Raw genomic sequence first — 21,332 nt, 5'->3', positions numbered from 1 at the left:
CAACCCTGAAAGAAGCAGGATCTTCAGCCAGAAACCTGAATTTTGGCACACAGGGAATAGATAATCTGCCTCCCCTTTCTCTGCAGGTAAGCAGAAAGGAGGGAAAATTTTTAAGCCCTTCCCCCCTCCACCTCCTCATCAAAGTGATAAGCATCTACCACCTAGAGAGCTGTAACTAACTATTAAGGTCTGATTAAGATGCTTTATAAAACATAATAAGCCATGAGATAGTATAAGCACGTATGAAATATCTTATGAGGAACCAGCAATAATGGCTGAGGTGTTCATAACTGTCTGTGTCATTTCAACACCTTCCAGTAAAACCAATACTATGCACGTCTCAAGCAATACTCCTTCCCAGAAACCCCTTTCCCTCCTCCAGATACAAAAGACTTGGGCATGATTCATTTTTGCACAACATTTTAAAATTGCTTAAACACCTTAGGACATGCAAGAAGGATGATAAATGTTTAACTCCACCACCGCTGCATTTAGACAGCAATCTTGTACCTGGGTTTGGGTTTTGACAGGCTTTGGATTTGGGTCACCCCACCAAAGATGATGAATAAAATTCCTTATGAACTTGGGAAACTTTGCTCCAGTTGAAATTGCAATATCAGAAAGTCCAGGTACCTTATTACACATACATGATTATACTTCAAAACTCAATAGAATGAAGCAAATGTGTACAAAGTGACTGAAAGTGGAACTCGGAGAACAAAGCAAGAACAGAGGCAAAGTAAGAAAACTTACAAGGACTGTAAACCGCTTAATCCTCTGATGGCCTCATTAGGTATTGTCTTCAGCTGGTTGTTCTGTAGGGTTCTGTAAAAAATCCACTGTGTTAGTATAGCAGAATTTGACAATAATCTTTATCAATGGTAGAGATGACAGAAGAGCCCATGGTCCTGATATGGTTTCACAGATTTCTAGTATATTTAAAAGCATGTAGAATTATCGTGACCAGATACCCAAAGGCCACAACAAAACAGGAAAATGGTCTATTTCAGTTTTATTTACAACTCAATTAACTGCATTAATTTGCAAAGAACAAGCCTTTGACATAATACACTGAAATTCCTCTGGGAACTCACTAAAGAGGTTGAAAACTTAACACTAGCACGAATTTGCTACGATGAATAATATTTTATTATTTTCTTGTGAAATCATCCTATACGTGCTACAACAGACACAAACCTCTAATTTTTTCTCAAAGCCGCACCAATACACAATGCATTAACAATTTAATTTTGTTCACAACAAAGCACCTCTGGGCATAACAGTAAAAAGACATTGAATGAAACTAAAGCCAAGCTGAATTAAGTTCTGCTGGGTTGGTTTTGTTTTGTTTTGTTTTTTTTTAAGAACTTCTCATATGGGACAACATATTATTGCACGATGAGTTCTTTTATAAAGAGAAGTAACTGCGATCTCACACATTATAAAATTTTGGTGCATGCTGGGGGAAAATGCAAGTGGACAAGCAAGTTAACTGTTAATTAATATCCAAGTCCCAAATCTTTCAAGAACCGCTAGAATTTCAAGCGCCTCCAGCGCTGAGTATCCTGATGGAGACACCTTCAAGGGCCCTGACACACTGCGTTCAATTTACAAAACATCGTTAAGTGGTATTGCAGACAGGCAGATTCCTGATCTGTACCCTGCTTATGCTGCCTGGTTTTGCTTCTTTACAACCTCAGGGTCCTTTTCCACTAGGCTTTTTAAATATATGTTTAATTAACTATTTATTACCCTAATAGTGATTGGAAATATTTACATCAGCATAAATGCTAAAACTTCTGGATACAGGTTTTTAAAACCCCAAACAACAGGCAGCTCTTTTTATCCTTAGCTATGGGAAAACAGTTGAAATGGATATTCTTATCTCAGAAAGGGGAAAAAAAGGAAGTAGAGAACAATAAAAAGCTTTACATGTCCTTTTTAGAATTCTTTTTTTTTTTAGAATTTTTCCTTCTTAGGATTCTTCTGCTACAAGATACACTTCAGAAGCAAATGTTCTAATTAAATGAAATAATTACAGTGCAGTCAAATTCACCACTGCTCATCATCACCACTTACAGCAGGCTTTATTAAAAAGAAAAAGCGAGAGCTGAAATCTGGGGAGGGGGGCAGCAGCAGAGAAAGGGGAATAAAAATTAATCCAGCCTACCAGTAAACAGGCTGGCTGTGCACTAAGAAAGCATACAGCTAGCTATGAAACTCTAAAACCCGATTACTTACAGAACTTTGAGTTCTTTCAACCCAGACAAGGCCTTCGGATGGATAAAAGAAAGGTCATTGCCAGCCAGTCGTCTGGAAAAAAATTGCAATAATAATTTCAGTCACAAAATACAGTACTTCTACAATCATCTAACAAGGAAAATCACCAATACATCAAATCTTGCAAGCAGTTATGCGTTTTGTGTCCAACTTTGCCATATTCATGATCTTCCAAGTTTACCTCAGTTATTTCAGTCATTGCACATTTTTAATGATGAGAACGCCTTACTCGGCCTCATGGCTATACTTTTGCAAACATGCTAGAAAAAACACAGCCCAGAACAATAAAGGATGTTCTTATGGTACTAGGTTTGAAAAGTGCATTTACTGACTATTAATGTGATCCTCTGGCTTTCAGCATCGCTCTGCTGAAACACATGCTCTGGTACCCATGTGTTTTTAATCTATACAGCAGATCCTAAAGAAACTATGCACTTAAGTAGAAATAGCTGGATGCTAGTGCGAGGCACGGAAAAGTGTCTATGAGAATCCCAAACGTAAGGCCGATATTTGCAAGCAGGCGGTACATGTTTATGGTGCTGACAATTGACAGGATGCCTGCTGACATTACCAAGACATCATCTTGGTAATCTTTCGTCTTTTTGGTCAGCTATTTGGCCAAACTTTTCTGAAAAGAAAACTGTTTTGGAGGAGGGAGAAAGGGAACAGGATCCTCAGCCATACTCAGTCTCTCTCAAGACGTGGCCAGTTTCAAACTTGGACTGCTAGATACTAATAGAGTAAATTGTGAAAACCACCATGATATTAAAAGTAATAAATACGGGAGATGCTGCAGAAGACAAAGCAGGAGAGCAGAGACAGCAGCCAAAACAGCTGCTTTCATACAGCTCTTTCCCCCTTCCCCCACTCCTTTTTCTTTTCTTCAACCTTTTTACCCCTACTCTCACCAGACCCTGTGTGGTCCAACCCTTGTCAAGCTGCTAATAGTTGTGACACGAGGTATTTTATTAAGGGTAAAAGACAATAATGCAGAACACCTGGTAACCCATAGCTGCCAAAAGATGCCATCATTTCAGCCAAAGTATTTGCTTTCAGACTTGGTTTCATATCCAACCTAAGCAAAAGCAATGCTGGAGAAGGTTGTACAATGGAAGCATCTGGTGGAAATAGTGTGTACGATGCAGTAAGTATTAGTCGTTAAAAAATAGTCAGTGTGCTTTAAAAAAGGTTACAGACTATCAAAAACCCACCTCTGCTGTTACAGGGCACTGCGAAGCGAGCCAGCTACACTAAGGGGAAAATATTATTTCGAAGAGGCAAATGAAGGAAATAACAAGAGCATCATCTAAAGCATCAGCTTGCCAAAACATAGCATTATTACATTTTTATCTTGGTCTCTATTTCTAACTACATGAAAGAGATTACTCAAAGCATTTGATGCCTACATAAATCTGCTTGCAACAGAATTAATGACTTAATAAAACGCTGCCTGACAGAGAGGATGCTAGTTATGTTTACCAAATCCATTTGTCAAAGGTAGATGGTTTTATTTATAAACCAAAAGGAGAAGTGGATGGCTTCTCATGAACAGGAAGGTGACAGCAGCAGCAGATACTACTCAGTTTTAGAAAGCTGTGTAACCATCGTTTGTTAAAGCAGACCTTGGTATTTAGTCCTCGTACTCTCATGCACGTCCCAGTTGCCAGAGCTATGGCTCTGACATCACTACAAGCATGCTTAAATCTCAGCTTCTTCTGCCTTAGAAAAAAAAAAAAGACGACACCTCCTGCCTGCTGAGAAGTTTGTCTGCGTGGCTTGGGTATAACCAAACAGCTCTGAAAACAGAAGTAAAAAGAATCAATGTATACTTATTCTTGAAGTCTCCTGTCTGCAAACAACCTCAGGATTTTGGAGCTTTGACATGATTTTTCAAATACTTTGAGTTTTTAACAGGAATGAAAAATTCCAGGTGGCAACTACACGCTCCCCTGCAATTCATTTTGTTGTCAGCAGCTGCCCAAATCAACTGTATTGACTTTATATGGGGGACACGGAGGGAGGTTTGTAATATTTCGTGGCTTTCTTTTTAACAATTTCCTAAGAAGTTCACTGTAAACAGAAAGAAATACTGATGAAACATGCTGGGTGTCTACACCAGAGAGCCAAGTAATCTGCAAAACACATGTTTATTTTGACAAGTGTTCAAAACATCAAAACAGAAATCCTTAAATCAAACGAAATTTAACTGAGGCTAAGCACCGAATTATTTTGGCACTCAAACACTACTGGTTGATGTTGGTTACCTACCACACACTTCAGGAAGCGGCGGCCCTGGTGAATGTGTGTCAGGCAGCTCGGGCCGCAGCTCTGCCGAGGTTCCCCGTTAAGCGGGCTGGTGTGCGGCTCTGCAGGCATCTGCTGTAACTTCTCCCTCCCCCCAAAGAGGCTGGGGATTACGATTTGTTTTAAAAAAGCTAAACTAAATCCAGTTGAATAGCCTCCCCCAATCTCACTGACTGTCACTAACACAACCTACAGAGCACTGGAAACAAAATACAGCTGAGCCAGAGCAGGGCTTGCGTGACTTCAAATAGCAAGGCTTCGCCTGCCTCAAGGCAACTCCTGTTTATTCAGCCTTTTTGCAACCAACCAACAGAAAAAAAACAACCTGCAATCCATTACATTTCCGTTTCTCCTCCATCTGGCAACCTTCCAGGAAACAGGATACAACTAGCCAAGTGTGCAAAGGCTTTACTAATCAGTTTGCCAAATATACATTTATCATTCACGTCCTAGCCTCGGGGAGCATGGCTGCTTGATAGGACGTTCCAACTGCAGCTCTCCAGCAGGCAAAGACCGTCTCACACGCCGCTCTCAACACGCTTCCCTCTGCTGCGGCACGCAGCAGCTGGAAGGGTGGAAAGATTTCTCTTTACATAACCACGTTCATTTTAAGGAGAGAAATGAAAAATTAATAGCATATAATATAGCACATATACAGCATATAAATTAAGAGGTCACTGAAATTGTCCAGTCAGGTTTTCCACACGTCACCTCCTTTCAGCACGTCTCAAAAATAGTCACATTCAGATTTTCAAATACAATGTTTAGAGCAATTAAATATTTAGAAAACACCCCTGTGCCTCTCTCTGTCTCTCTCACACGTGGTAAATGGGCTAAGGAAAATCACAGCTTTACCAAGCCCCGAACTCTAGCACAACAGAAGGGAAGGAAGCTTCACCTCCTTGCAACAAGACCCACTAGCCTGCTTGGGACCAGCCCACAGTGGGACAACTCTACACTGCTACAAAGCTACCTGAAGGCAGCCCTACGTTTACGCTCTTGAGACCTGAGTACCCATTCTTCCCTTCATTTTGACTGAAAAGAGTCTCAGAGACCTGGTCTGAAAATCCATCTATAGTTACTGAGTTGAGGCGTATCACCAATAGTTAGAGCTCTTTTTCCAAAAGGCAGAGGGACTCAAAAACAGATGCATCCACAAAGACAGTAAAGACTTAATAGATGATTGTAAAGTGCCCTGCTATGCTAGATGCCACAAAAACCTGAATTTGCTGTCTTTTCCTTTTCAAGGTACACAGACACAGCAGCAACCATCACCTGAAGCGGGGTATAAATGTGTATCACACCAACCAAGAGATTTCCTAACTCAATTGCGACTCCCGTTGTTCGGAAACTTTGCCCAGGTCTGCGGGTATCCTGAATTAACCCAGCCGAGTTACACCTTAGAGGTTTCTGCAGTGGAATCACAGTTGTAATGCGTGGTCACATTAGCATCTTTCTTCTAGGTTCACAGAATCATAGCATAACTGAGGTTGGAAAAGACCTCTAGGATAATCAAGTCCAACTGGTTGGCAATCTTCTTGTAATTGTTTGGTATTGAAAACTGTAGTCCTCTCTTTTTACTTAAATAAAAAATTAGTGTTTTGATGGGACAAAAAGTCTGCAAATTTGGATAAATTCAAATAGCCAAAAATCAGTTTCACCATAGCAGGATAACAGCGTAGGACATATGGAGGACAAAATACTTCTGCTATCCTGTCATATACAGGTGAGCAATACCCTCTAATCATTATTTTAAGTGACACAGTAAATGATCTGCAGATGTAGGGGACACCTTGTTTTTATTACAGAAATCAGGTTACAATCTGGCTGGGGAATAATGATCTACCACGGTATCTCATTGCCCGAGTACACAGCAAGGATAGCTTCTTGCACTGAAACTCTTCTGAAAGCAGCAAAGACTGTTTTCTCTCTTTTGGGAAATTAAAACTTCTGCAATTATGAGTCTGGCAACATGACTGCACGTTAACCAAGCCAAGTTAATCACTGGTGTCACTCCAAAATCAGGGAGGATGTCCCAGGGATACATTTTTGTCTGTTACAATTAAAACCATCGCTCTCATTTTGACAGGAAGCAATACAAACTTCTTGGAAGCCTCCCTGCTTGCCCTGCTTCCCAGATGGTGGCGAACCTCTGGTTACTTGAGCAAAGAATTAGGGCTCCTTCTTCTGCCCTTCTGACGATCTCATTCACACACACAAAGTGGGTTTGCTGTGGTTTTTTCCCTTTGGTGGTATTCTGGGATCCTCCTAACCTTATCTGCCCACCTTGTCTCTGATAACAATACCTCGTCTACTTTTTCCACGGACCAACGGTAATCTTACTTCCTCACTGAAAATTCAAACACTGACACAGACTGCAATTCTGACATGCCATAATAAATCACCTGATACATTATTTTTATTTCTACATTAGCTGCTTTCTGGTAAGGCCCAAGACCTAGTCCAGGCTGAACATTACACAGTCGCCTTCAGACCACCCACCACGGGCTGTCTGCCCATGCAACAACTCCTTGGAGCTTTCCACCTCCTACCTACCTATTTTCATCCCACTGCAAAATATTCCATTGCTTCCCCACTTGTACTTTTGCCATGTCTTTACTTTTTTGCTGCCTTACACCAAACTATTCTGCTGTCCTTAGATTCCTGCCCCTAACATCAACTTTTTCAGGGTTCTTTGTGCTTCCCACACAAACCTGAGTTATACTTCACGTTCTCCTGCAACAGAAGTAACCTTTGAAAACGCCTATAGACACACTTGCTGGGTATCATGGATTAAATTTTCTCAAACCTAAGAGAGGAGCTTCAGGTTCCACTTACTCCAGAAAAGCAGCCACTTTGGAACAGAATTCAGCTTTCTTAACAGATGATGCGTAGTTATGTGCTACAATTTATTCATCAAGGTTTGAAGCTTTACACAAGAGGTACAGCCATTTGCAGGAAAACCCCAGGGGCTCGCTGCTTCCCCCGTGCAGAGACCCGCGGCCGGGCGAGGGCAGGTGCCTGTGCAGACAGCTCCGAGTCCAGCTGGGCAGCTGCAGAAGGGGACGGGCTGGTAAATGGAAGCCATATCACCGGACCAAACTTCACTTTGCTTATCTGTGATTAGCAAACAGCCCCGTTGGGACTTTCGTCAGCTGCAGCCTGCTGCACGGCTGTGAAGCCAATCAATAACCTACAGATTACTCCCAATCCTTCCACGCCAATTTAGCATAACTAAATGGATACTTTATTCTGCTGCTGCTAATGGAAAACGCATTTGTCCCCTTCTCCTTTTCTTGCAGTAGTTTCAGTATTATACAACCTCAACTGCTATTTATAAAATCCCGAGTATGTAAGCCAAGACACATCAGGACTGAAAAAGGAAGTCTGTAACTACAACCAGCACTGAAACTGCACCAACTCCATCGAGCTGAGTAGGCATTTCTCATTCCCAAACTTGCATTTCTAGCAGTAACAGCTTTCTCAAAGTTATACAGATCTTCAAGGCAAGAGTTTGTTTCAAAATGCATTCCTGCTCTAAAAATTTAAATGCCTAAGTAAACTAAACTGATTGATTAAAAGAGGTCTAAAGCCTGTCCATAAGTTCTACTGTTGAATTGTCAGCGTGAGTCACCAGGACCCACTGCAAGACAAAATACAGCTCTATGATATTCCTTTTCATGGACTATCAAAGAATGTTTGTATATTTTTTTCTTGTTAACAGGAAAATAAATTATGATGGATTTTGAAGAAAGCAAGCATTCCCATCCATGCAAAATATGCTCGATCATTCAATTTGCAAGCAACATCTGTACTGGGGCAAGACCTCCGTGAAGTATAGTCCACAGGCTACAACACGTATGCACTGAAGGAAACACATATAACCCGAAACAATTAATATACAAGATGAACTGCTGAAGCAAGCTGTCTTTGCAGTCCCAACTAGCATTCTTCAGCAAAGAACCCCAGAAGTTTGCACAAATTTTCTAACATCGGCACGTCTTAAAAATAGGCTACAATATTGTGTTGTCTTGAAAATTGGTAACACCTAGTCTACAGCAATAATGACAAGCTGTTGCAGTATGCGGTGTTGATTCCTCTTACCTCTAAAGCAGAAAGCAGAATACATTTTATAAAATGCACCTTCTTCTCCCTAACTGCCTTTGCACATCTTGCACTGTGTCGTGATACCTTTCCTTTGCTCTACCATAGGCCAGGTAGACCCTTCCCTTGATGGCTATCTCAAGGCTCTCACGTGAGTCTGCATATGCTGATCCAGGTTCTGCCACTAGATTTCTATTTCCCTCTAACTTCCCACTGCACAAATAGCAATCATTACAGATGCCAGAGGGTTTATTGGAGAAGGAGCTACCTGAGACAAATATGCCCTGTTCCCCACCATGATGCACAAACTTAAGTACTCCAGTGCAGAGTAGGGGGCAGATGAATGGCTTTCAGGATTTTAGTAGTTCTTCCTGTCCCCTCAAAAAGCCATGTCTGACATGAACTTATCCTTTCTGCTGTGGATGCTGAGAGATCGGGGTCACTTAGCTGTGCTATGGGAATGACCTCCACAGCAGTGAGCCAGCTGCTGAGAAAGTGGAGGAGGATCTGTGGTTGACAGCTCCAGTTCAGAGGACTCTGACACTCTGAGAGCAACCGACTTCATCACAGGCCAGCACAGAGCAGCACGCGAGGGAGACAGGCTCTCTGCTGCCCGTGCAGATCAGCAGATGGGCTGCTGCACTGAACTGACAGGAGCTCTTCCAGCACCCTACCTATAAATACCTTTCACTTACCTAGTCTGTAAAGCAGAGACAGAGATGAAAGTAACCCAGCTTGGTTTTGATCAACTGGGATACAACAATTGAATCAACTACAGATTTTTGCTTTTAGCAGATAGTGCTATTTAGGTGCTCAGAAGGTTTCCAAGACCATGAAATATACTGATGGCTAGACAAGAGAGTGGAAAAAATGACTGCTGACGTAGTAAATCCTCAAAGTTGCTTCAATCTGTCTACACAGTCTCTCTCTTGCCTGGGTATTTACTGCCTTTCCAGGCATGGCATCTTTTGAATGACCATGCATATAGCAAGTGATGCTGCAAAATATAGGAGCGTATTAAATCTATATGTTTGGCAATTAAACCTCTGTTACCCACATTTAGTGGGTACCTTAGAGAAATGGGAGTAATTTTCAATATGATTCTTTGTTTCAGATTTAGGTCAACTGTTAACTTCCCCCCAGCTGAAAAAAACCCAGATATTTTATCAGAATCAATTCGCATTTTACTCTCATATATGACGGGCAGGACAAGAACTTTACATGAGTACAGGTTACCATTTCTGTGCTAGGATAAAATCTGCCAATGCTAATTAGGCAAGAGTACCTCGGTACTCACAAAAAATGTACCAAAATACTACCACCCAAGAGGAGGGGAAGAAAGGAGGTGAAAGAATGACTTAATTCCTCACCATGTCTTCTTATGGTACCATACAGTGTCACACCAAGAAACTATGGTAATAGAATGCACTCAAGTACTTTCTCAGTATGGGGATAACACATTTACCTCCAACTGCAGGACTTTTTCCTGCTTTTCTGTCAGAATATCTACGGCTTTTGTGACTCTTCTTGAGGCTTCAGCCTGGAACTGGCTGCCTGCTCGTTTGCACCGATACATCTTTTGTCCCACCCTCCAGTTCCTGAAACTGAGGAGGTGGACTGCACAATACAAGTTTGCAGGACTCTACCTGGAGACACCCAGACTGAGAGCTTCTGAGGCTTCTGCTTGGCCTCCACAAGTTTTTTTTTTTTAATCTGGTTTATATGTTCAGGCAGCCCCAACCTGGCAGTTCAGGCAGCATAATAAATTCAGGCTCGTAAGACGGGTCTTGAAGCTTAACACTGAACAGTTCAGCCTCCAGGCCATTTAGCTAAGCCAGCTTCTGTGTGCGTGCGCATGTGAAAATAATGCTGAACACTGAAACTTGAAGACTACAGATAAGGAAAAAAAATCTCCTTTCCCTCTAAAGGTACTTGCAATGGAATAACCAGTCTCAGGATCCTCATGCACAACCACGGTAGCTTTTGAAATTAACATGTAGAAACAAACTGGAAAGAAATTTCCTCCTCTTCTTCTAAAAAACAACAGAATTTGCTCAACCTACTAGCATCTGTCCCCACAAACAAGAAAGATACACAACTGTCAAGCACAGCAAGAACCTTCTAAGCTACAGAAATATTATTTGTGTATCAGCAGGATTGAAACTCACCCAGAATCGAACTGATTTAGGACTCATAGATAAGAAAACTTTAATTAAACACAGGTTGGCCAACATGTTTTTAAACACCATTTAGCATCTAGTGCAGACCAAGTAGGTGATGTTTAAAAATATCTTAGCTGACTGTGGTTAATTCTACTTGGGAGTCTTTGCCTAAAGGTTTGTCTTGACTAGAATTTGAAGGTGCAAGTTACAACATGCCGACGCGCTTTCTAAAGCTCCGGCACACACAAGGCAGCAAATGTTTCTAATGTATGCTGGCTGGTCAAGTTGAAGCTTAGGCTTTTAACTTGCTACCACACGTGAAACCTACACCTTGCATTTTCTTCATTAGAGCTTTACCTCTTGGAATTCAAGCTGGAGCTACTGAGGAAATTACCTCCTCCAGCTGTTCAAATATTCAGAGCTGGCAGACGGATGAAGAGCACTCATCGGCTTTCCAACCCAACGTCAGCCGGCTATTTTTTAAATACCAGCAGAGGACATCTCCACTGGCTGCCTTTACAACAAAGCAGCTGGAGAGAGTTCTTGGCTTGTTCCTCAGGCTCTGCTGGTGCGGCTGAATGGGCACATACGGGGCGGTAACGTCTTCAATCGTACCAGCTAGTTTCACAAGAGGATGTTTAACCACAGCCTCCGTTACCACATGTCAGCTAACACAAGGCATCAGGACTTTTCTCATGAAGATTCACCCTTGCCTTTTCTACTCGAAACAAGCCCTTTGTCTCCAGCTTCCCACCACAAATCCTGCAACTACTCATGTTTATGAAAGGGAGAGGAATTGCACCATCTCATCAACATTCACACGCTACCGTGAAAATACTATTTTAAAAGACCTAGCACTGAAGGATAAAAACCTCCTTCCACCGAACGCTCCACAGCCAGGTGAGGAAAGACACTGCATCCCAAACTAACAGCTCAGCCTTGGTGGCCTTGGCAGAACTCCAAGACATGCCTTATTCATAAAACCAAAGTAATAAAAACGACAGCCACTCCCCCTCCCTCCCCAAGGATAATACAACTTGGTGCAGATGCAGAAATTAGAAGGAAGGGGACCATCTAAATTACACACTGAAACAGATACTACAAAAGCAAGCAGCTGCGACATTTCAGCCAGGTGGTCATCTTCAGCTGCAGTCAAGAGGAAAAATAACTCTAGACGTTTCCCTCGCAGATACTTCCTGATTACAACCTTATGGCAAAAACACCTCATTTTCACTGCCAGTACGCATTTTAATTAATCCTTATGTTCTTAAAATATACTTTGTAAATTAAAACCCATGATCAGAGACTCTAGCAGAGATGGGGGGAAGGCTGGTTTGAGATGTTTAAGCAGATCTTAGTGCTGTTATCAGCATGGATATAATTAACTAGTCAAGCAAATTCTCCATTGTACTATTTCTTTTCCTGAAAAATTACAGTTGCCTGTGTGCTGTCTCTCGCTTGCTGTTTATTCACCTCTCAAAAAGCAGATTAGCATTGTATTTCAGAACAGAGAAAACTTCTATTGATCCACATCTTCCTTTTATCTCTTCATTTCCCTAACTATTTTCACCAGCTATTAAATATAAACCTTAATAAAGTTTGACCTTGCCTGATTAAAAAAAAAAGTATTTGAGGGTAGTGTCACAGAAGAGAGACTGTTTCATATCATATATGAACAAAAACCAGACACAAAACAGACCCTGGCATCAGCATCCATCGGGAAGGTAATCGAGCACTGCTGCCTCTTGGTGCCTTCAGAAGCAATTATTCTCCTTATGTCCTGGGCATGATACGGTCTTCAAGACCCCAACCGTCAGAGGCATCCTCCCTAACCCTTGCCAGAGAAGGTCAGAGCCCTGTCCCGAGGCTGACTGGTTGGGAGGTGACTGGTGCTCACCGTTGGACAACCACATGCTTGTTGTCATCACAGGCAACCTACAGATGGACAGCAGGACAGCTTGCTGTCCTCTGCCTTCCTACCAGCTCTCACATGGACCCACAGGCAGACAGCCAAAACCTTATCATCTAAACCTTACCCACCACGTGCAGGGCAAATAAGACAATGACATGTTAAAGGGTTAAGAGTGGAAATCAAAACAAGGTTAAAAGGTCATTAAGTTGAGAAGACTTTTGCTTTATTTGAGTAGTTTGAGTTTCTGAAGCCAGGCTGGAAATCTGGCCAAGAATAAAAATAATTTTGATTTGCCTTCCTTGGTGAGAGAGTGCATTTTTAATTAATCCAGCAGATCATTTGCAAACATAGTCAATGGAATATAGTTAAAATCCTTCAGACTACTGTAGATAACTTTAAACATGGGGCTGCAACCATTTAGAAGAGCATCAAAATGTAACACAGCCTGGCTCTTCTAGTTAAAAATTCACACTAGAAAATGGTTTCTGCTTTCTAAAAACACTGCATTATCTAACTATATTTCCCTCTCCTAGCCTTCTATAAATACTTTAAGGTGTGGTTAGAAAACTGTGGCCAAGTTCTTCAAGGATTTTTAGTTTCCATATCAAGTTCAGGGCTGCAGCATATTTACATTAACATTTTCTGGAGAATACACTTCATTAACTGCTGTGGCAAAACCCTTGGTGGTCTGCTCCTCGCTGACTCTGACCATTGCCGTTTCAATCATTTGCAAATCACTTCCAGATGGGTATCAGTTACACAGAGATGGAGAATTTTTATAATATTTATAAATAGTGCAAGAATCCTACAGACATATGATAAGTGTGCTTTGCAGTCACATGCTTGACAGGGCTGTGAAGAAGGGCACGTGGAGCACATAACGCATCGGCGAATTCTGCCCGCAGACAAGCTGGAATCCCTTTGCTTGTACCTGCGAGTAATACTCAGGTAGGACACTATCTCAAAGGTATAAAAACCTGGATTAGACCGGCAAATTTGATACTTTGCAAGGGAGTCAGTTCCCTAAACACAGACATTTAGTGCCCTTTCAGATGCCCTCTCCCACCTGGCCCCAACTGCCATTCCAGGCAGCCATCGGTCTCCCATCTGCGTCAGACCTGCCAGTTTTGTGCGGTGTCTCAGATAACCCAGCACATCTAAAAACGGCACGGGATGCATACATTGAAGCACCCAGGTCGCTCCCCCTTCGGTGACATAGAAGGCACCTTTTAATTGAGCAGCCAGCTTTTACAAGGCTGGTATTCTGCTTCACTCACTTTTATTTGCTAGTGTTCATGTTAGGAAAACAATCCTCTGAAGTCTCTCCAGACTACCAAATAAGTCATTGCATTAAAGAAATTACAACCCCCATTTTAAATTACTCCTACTGCAGTTTTTAATCCCATACTCTCCATACATGCACTGGGTAAGACTCAGTTGCCTACATAATACACCTAATTCCCTCCCATTTACATTCAATTAAATTCTGTGACAGTACTTCACAATGTTAATTAACTAAGTCTGTCAGGGGCTAATTGCCCAGAGCATTTGACAAGTGGCACAGGTAAAGCATGGTATAGAGAGAAAGGTGGCCAGGGCTGTCCCCTGGATGCAGAGATACTAGAGTCTGTGGTGGCGTGGGTACTTACTGCATTCCCATTAAGTTTGTGGAATTTTCATTTGCTTTAGGCGTGTAATTCTTGGGAAGAATTCTAGATGGAAAAGTCACTTCTAGCATAGATTTCAACAGCACTTCGCTCTAACTCAGTCTCTTTTTCTTTGGCATGGAACACTCAGGTTTCTGTGCTGAAAAAGCAACTTTGCTAGTGCCTGGCAGTCAGAATTTGGATCTGTCAACTATAAATAAAAGCCAGGAAGAAAGTTTGAAAATCATCTCAGAGAAGGAAAATTGTGGTCATACAGTGGGAAGTACGGCAATTTGGTGTTTTCTCTCCACAACCAGCAAAAATAAAGACCAAAAAATTTCTGTACCCTGTCCTATAGAGGAAAAGGAATGGGCAGAATGAAGCAAAACCACATCATGTCTGGTGCTGGTGATTTCTACTAAGGAGGGAAGCAGCTTTTGTTTGAATCTACCCTATTCTATTATGTTCCCTCCAGGAATAACATGAACTGAAGCAAGGGAACCTGGACTTGGCTTGCGCAGATGACCATAATCAGGTCTTTACAGAGAAGGAAGAAACCTTCCTCATTTCACTGCCGGCAGGAATGGCTGTAGCCTCTGCAAATATAGGCTTCAAAGTCTGCTTTGGCAGGCGGCTGCTGCGAAACATTACTAACAACTCACAGGTCTCAGTTAATGGTTTGCAACTGAGAAGTACTGTACGGACATCCTGCCCACTTTTGGCTCTGCTCTCACAGTTGTTTTCCTGTCTTTCTGCATCTGTGATAGCTGTTGAATTGGAGAGAGTTTTTTCTTTTTAATCTTTCTGGAGATCCTCCTACCTCTGCAGCTGCAGGAGGTAACTTGAACATAAAATGAAAGCTGGTTTTTTTTCTATTGTATTAAAGAATTACAATTGATTTGAATATGTCAAAACATTTGGCAAGTATCATTTTTACTGTAAAGTCATTTGGGGGGGGATTTGGTATTGCTTTTTTTCAGAAGTTGCTTTAACTTACCAAGTAAGCATGATAGGAATGATTTAAAGCTTCTGGGTGTTCACACATAATTCTGAGCTTAACACTAGCCTATTTGTTTGCAAACTGAAATGCTGGAATTTAGGGGGACAATGAGGTACACTGAGCAAATGGCTCTTGGGCAATAAGCACAACAGATGATGGCTGAAGGCTCTGCCTTTTCTCTTTACCTCCTGACACACCCCAGGGTTTATGGAAGTTACACAATATGCACACCCACCAGTTACGTTTTATTGCTTAATTACTTATAGGAAAAAAATGAAGTCTCCCACAGTCATCTGAGGTTGAAAAAGCAGAATGGTTTGGTTTTTTCAACTTTTGGTGTGAAATACAACTATAAGGAATTTAGAAAAAACTGGATGACAAATATAGTCTAACAAAGCAACATACGGACATACAGCAGTGCATATTATAAGCACATAAGGAATACTGGCTAATAGATATTCTGAGCCAAGCAAGTCTCCCCAGGCCTTTTTTTTTTTTAATTGACTACTCATACCATAGAGCCTTTCTTAAATTGTGTCAATTACACGCACCATCTGAAATCCTGGTAAATCTGTTTTCCTTCATGAGGTATTCTTGTCTATATTGCAAACTTAAGCAATACTTGAAATCAGAGGGTATAACCAGAACCTGTAAAGTCAGAATCACGTCTCCCTACTTCATAAGGGTTTGTCTCTTTGGGGAAATAAGCTGTTCTTTCCCTAAGGTGATTTACTGAAAATTTCTCAACACAGCATTCCTAGTTCCAGTCTAGCCAAAGTCCATAAGGACAGCCTTACTTTGTATTTTAAATGCTCTTTGATATGAGAAATGCTACCCTGACACTGTGAAAATGCAAGAGAAGCAAAAAATTGCAGTGGTACTGTCTTATCTATTGCTTATTACTGGAAGTTCTCAACGCTCTCTGGCAAAGGTTGAACCATTACCCCCTCTTCATAGATAAGGAAACTAAGGCACACAGAAGTCACTTGTCACGTAATAGTACTTATTCACGTAGTTTTTGAAATTCAAAGCCTTCTCCCCATTTATTGACTCTGAAACCCATCCTAATCCAGGGCTATGCTGTGAAAGGTTGCTTCAACTTTGCAAAGGCATCTCAGTTAAGACTGCCATTCAGCAAAACTCTGGGCATGAGTCTTAGCACAGCTCGAGGATTCAGGAGTCGAAGTATCACCCACGTAAAACCTTAAAAAAAAAGCGCTAAAAAAAGAAAAAAAAGAGAGAGTGGTACAAGAAGGAGATGGGAACCAGAGGGAGAATTTCTGCCAGAGAAACTAAGAGCAAGAAGCCCTGTATTACAGAGCTTGAATTTCTGATGCAGGTCAGGATGGGCTTGTGAGCACTATATCCACAGCCTTCAGGGGCAATGGGAGCAAGCTGCTCAGTAAATGAAACGACATATATTTTATGCAACTTATGCAACAGCTATACTGTAGCTCCTTCAGAAACAATGGTAATTACACACCTCTCGTGTTATCTTTGGATAACACTGTAATTAGTATGTGTCATCACTCTAGCCATGATTAAAATAATTACCGTAAAAAGTCCCTTGTAAGTAGCATTCACTGTTCCGGTTTCCAAACATGTACAGGATTTTTTTTTTTTTTTAAATATTATTGCTTTCTCTGTTCACAGCTAAACTCAACACTATTTCTTTCCCCACCCACCTTCCATTTTACACAGCCATCCGATGTTGTAGCACAACTTTATCGTGTCTGAAATACTTACAACTCTTCCAAGTAGGGAAAGTTCTTGAACGCATCCTCTGGTAGCCTTGTGATGTTATTCATGCTGATATCTCTGGAGAAGAAATACAGATTTATCAGTAAACAGTAAGGGAAAGGAGGAGAAAAAGAAAGCCCAAGCATATAGTATAATAACAGGAAAAAGATACTCTAGCATGAATTCCTTTCTAGAAATTCACATGATCAACTCTCAAAGAACTACAATTTGAGAATCCAGATGCAGCAAAGACCTATCTAATGGAAAGGTGACAAAGTTTTGACACCTCTAAGCAAAAAACTAAAAATTACTGTGAAGCTACAGGGTATTCATGTATGGAAGAGGCTCTGCAGTACTGTTATCCCAGTACTAATTTTTACCAACTTACACATGCATACAATTTTAACACAGATGATTAAGACTGCTCTAAAACCACAGCATATGAAAAAATTAAAAAAAAAGAAAAAAAACATTGTGACCACCCACCACGCAAATTTTCATCCCACAATGCCTTTTTAAAAAAGAATACATGCATTGGGACTTAATAAAGAGCTTCTGGCAAATATGGCTTCTGGAACAACTGACAAGAATAGCAGAAACATGTCCTAGCTCTACCACAGTCCTTTTTTTTCGCCCCCCCACCCCCCCACAAAACCTATAGAAGTCCTTGAGGTAATAGTTTTAAGCCGATTTCATTCTCAGTCCGTGAGCAGAGACAGGCCGGCAGCAAGTGCTTACACGATAGGTATGCAGACCTGCTCAGCCTTTTTCTTTCCAAAGGAGCAGTAAGTGGCAAACTCGGTGCCATCACCTCAGTTCACACCTATATAACCATCACAGATAATCCAGTCCTAAAGCAAGTCATTACTCAATGTGAGTAAAAGTAGCACGAAAACAATTCAGTTTGATAATTAAACTAATAACCGCCTAACAATTCATGACATAACCCAAGTTCTGCCTTTTCACTTTGTTACTGCTTTTTTTTTTTTAAATGTAGTTTAACAAGCAATTCGGTGAGGCTCATTAGTACGGCCCTCCCAGCCTCCTGCTTGCTGCCTTCCACGCATTGTTCTCTAGCACCTATATGCCACCTCCCCACGCATTTTGGATAAAAAGCAAACAAAACCGAAGCGTCCCTTCCATCTCACTGGAAAGTCAACAAGTATCCCTGAAGCTCCTGCATGAAGATCTGAGGGGCTGATGACCGCGTGCAGGACAGCAGATTTTGTTTGCCACCTAAAAAGCTCAACCTCAGAATGAAGTACCAGCCCTTGCCTACTGCTGTGGCAGATGTTCTCAGCCCATCCATAGCCACCACTGTTTTTCAAACATCTGCCTCAACTGGGATTAGCACTACTTCTGATGAGGCAGAGAAAGGTCAATTTAGACTCTCCCTGCTATACTGGAAGGGCACAAATCCCGGAAGAATCATTTTGCAGGAGCAAAAACAGCCCCCTTGAGAAATTAGGAAGTTTCACATTCAAGGTATCTTCCACGGCTCACACCCAGGACAGGAGTCGGTGCTGACCTTGGGAGGCTCAGTCAGGCTCCTAAGGGGAACAAGGAGCATGTGGAGGGGTCGGTGCAGCTTCTGAGGAAATGGTGTCTCGGGACGTTTGTGCCTTCTTGCATGCTGTGATGAATCAAATGCCATGTCAGTACCATACAACCTACCAAAAACGTTGCAGCAGCTAATTCGACCACTTTTTGCAAAGAGTGCCCACATTATTCCTCTAGTTTCCAGACCATAATGTCTAACACAGCTCATTAAAAAAAAGCTTCCTTATTTATACTGACAACAGAATGCACTATATAAAAAACCCCCATAGAAAAAAAATATATTTTTTTTCCCCACAGCAGTTGACAATGTCAACTGATGTCAGTGAATTTATGCTGAGATTAACAAGTAACTGGCAACTGGTCTGCTGCCCCCAGCTGAGCAGCACAGGCCCCCGGCCGCCACTGATGCGAACACTGCACTCTGACATCAAATCTAGATGCAATTGTTTCTTTAAACTAAATGTTTATTAGACAGCAGGCCAAAACTACATTTCTCATACCCCAGAGTAAACCAAGAGGGTTATTCCTCAGCAGCTGTTAAGAGGATACCAACATAACTCAAGAGCAAGAGAGAGGAAAATAAGGTTCAGCCTGTACAAAACAAACCCAATTGTGAGAGATGACTGAGGAAATCCACTGTGACAAAAGACTCCTTCTCTAAGCTCCAGAAGAAGATGAACTCCACTGCCTGTGTGTTTTAAGAGGTGCTTTGTATCTGAGCAGCAGCTTGGGCACCATGAGATGCTGCAGTTGCTGTGGGAGACATTTTCCTTCTTGTACAGAGAAGTAATGAAAGTATCAGATACACGGATCGTCAGCTGTCTGGCTCCACAGGAGACGGCAACTTTCATTCTCCCCACATACATTTTTCAAATTGTCATGAATACACGCGTTTCACACATCCAGGCTAGTCCTCTCCTTTCCAGATGACTACACATCCCCTTCCAGCATCAACTGGGAAGCATTTATGAAGAGGGCAGAAGGCTAAAGAGGGAGTGGAGACCCCACATGAATCCTAAGAAATAGTAACCTGTGCAAAAAAACCCACAACTTTCTTAAAGGACTGTCCAGGTGATACAAAACCCTATTATCATATATGCTGTATTAACCGGTGGTAGTAAAAATAGGTCAACAGTGAGTATCATCAGAAGGCACTTTAGGAACGGCTATCCATCGCTTTGTCAAGGATTTTGACTGCAACCACATTTGTCGCACTACACATTAGTTCTTTACGACAGAGTAAGAAATCACATCCATCTGAAGGCAACGGTCTTGAAGTTTCTAGAGCTATAAAAGCCTGATTTTCAGAAAGGTCATATGCAATCCTAAACGAAGTCAATGGAAATCATGTAGACATACGGCATGGCTGACATCCAAATTCTATGTAATTTTGGCTTTCTCTGGGATCTGAAATTAGCAAAGAATGTTCTTTGCCTGTAGCTCCAAGTGTTAGTATCTACAATTTTAACACAGGGAGTAGACTCTTTGGGTGTGAGCATGAAACAGAACACCTTAATAATGAAGATTTGAGACGCATCATCAATACCCACAAATTCTACTAAAATTTATTTTCAGCAAAACTGCATTTATAACAAGAACAGGCACAAAGATGCATCACAATTCTGTCTTTAGCATTATTATGTGAATCTTCAGGGACTGCTTGTCGCAATGCCTTGCTAAAAAGCTGGAATTATTACAAAGTTTCTGTATTTGCCTTCATTACACATGACAGTAACTCCTACTCAGTAAATAAGCCAATCTTTATAGCACTAATTCACAGACTTTGGAGAACATCAAGACACCAACTTTCGAAGTTTCTTAATGACCACCATACAAGCTTTAAATCCATTTTTGTTTAATTAAAAACATTACGTAAAAGCGGTTTTGCTGCAGAAATCACAAACCGATTGCCAATGCCTCAACAATCAACCGACTTGGGTAGGTCACACTTTGAAAACCCACTAGGAAAAATTAAGTTTCAGTATAAGGGAAGAGAAGGTCAAAAATGCACTGATCTTATCTGAAGTGCATTGTCAGCAAAAAAACAACCAATAGAGAAGGGGAAAAAAACAAACAACAAAACAAAACAAAGAATTTTAGAAGACAAAATGAGAAAATTAGTTTTATTTTTGTATAAAAAAATAGTTTTTTTCCCAGCCTACAGAATATCCTCAGTCAAAGAATGAGTTCATGGGCACTATTTGCTGGTAATAAAATAGTAAGTAGTTCATGAGTTTCAATGCAAGCATTTACGAACAATATTAGCAAACAAATACCCGTATCACTGAAATTAGATTAATTACTAAGTACTCTCGAAAAATAGTTTGCGTACCCAGTTTGGAAGGTACTTTTAGTAACATGTTTTATAGGAGAACTACAACAAAAATGGACCAGCACCATATATTATGACAAAATAATGGTAAATATTCCCCAGAAAACATTGCCCAAACCAAAAATAGTCCTTGCCAAGTTTCTACTGCTTTTATTTAGAAAATACTCATTTTTCTATTTCTACAATTTCAAAAATCAGCGCATGCAGAACCGAGGAGGCTGTCCACATAGTGAAAATAAAATATTACTACAGGCCTTGGATCCACCAAAGAAATCTCCACTGAGAAGCTGCC

At 41.2% G+C, this 21,332-nt stretch overlaps 1 protein-coding gene across 1 annotated transcript in view; it reads right to left on the bottom strand.

Annotated features, from left to right (window-relative positions):
• LGR4 (leucine rich repeat containing G protein-coupled receptor 4) overlaps positions 1 to 21,332 on the bottom strand; it is an 81,140-nt gene that overhangs the window by 27,788 nt on the left and 32,020 nt on the right. The window contains exons 2-4 of the mRNA XM_075094942.1: positions 17,155 to 17,226; positions 2,242 to 2,313; positions 754 to 825 (exon numbers count right to left, since the gene is read on the bottom strand). Of these exons, the coding sequence (XP_074951043.1) occupies positions 754 to 825; positions 2,242 to 2,313; positions 17,155 to 17,226 (216 nt within the window). The remainder of the gene's footprint in view (positions 1 to 753; positions 826 to 2,241; positions 2,314 to 17,154; positions 17,227 to 21,332) is intronic.

This window comes from Phalacrocorax aristotelis, chromosome 5, assembly GCF_949628215.1.
Source record: "Phalacrocorax aristotelis chromosome 5, bGulAri2.1, whole genome shotgun sequence".
NCBI classification, from domain to species: Eukaryota; Metazoa; Chordata; class Aves; order Suliformes; family Phalacrocoracidae; genus Phalacrocorax; species Phalacrocorax aristotelis.
This window is presented reverse-complemented; position numbering and strand designations above follow the sequence as displayed.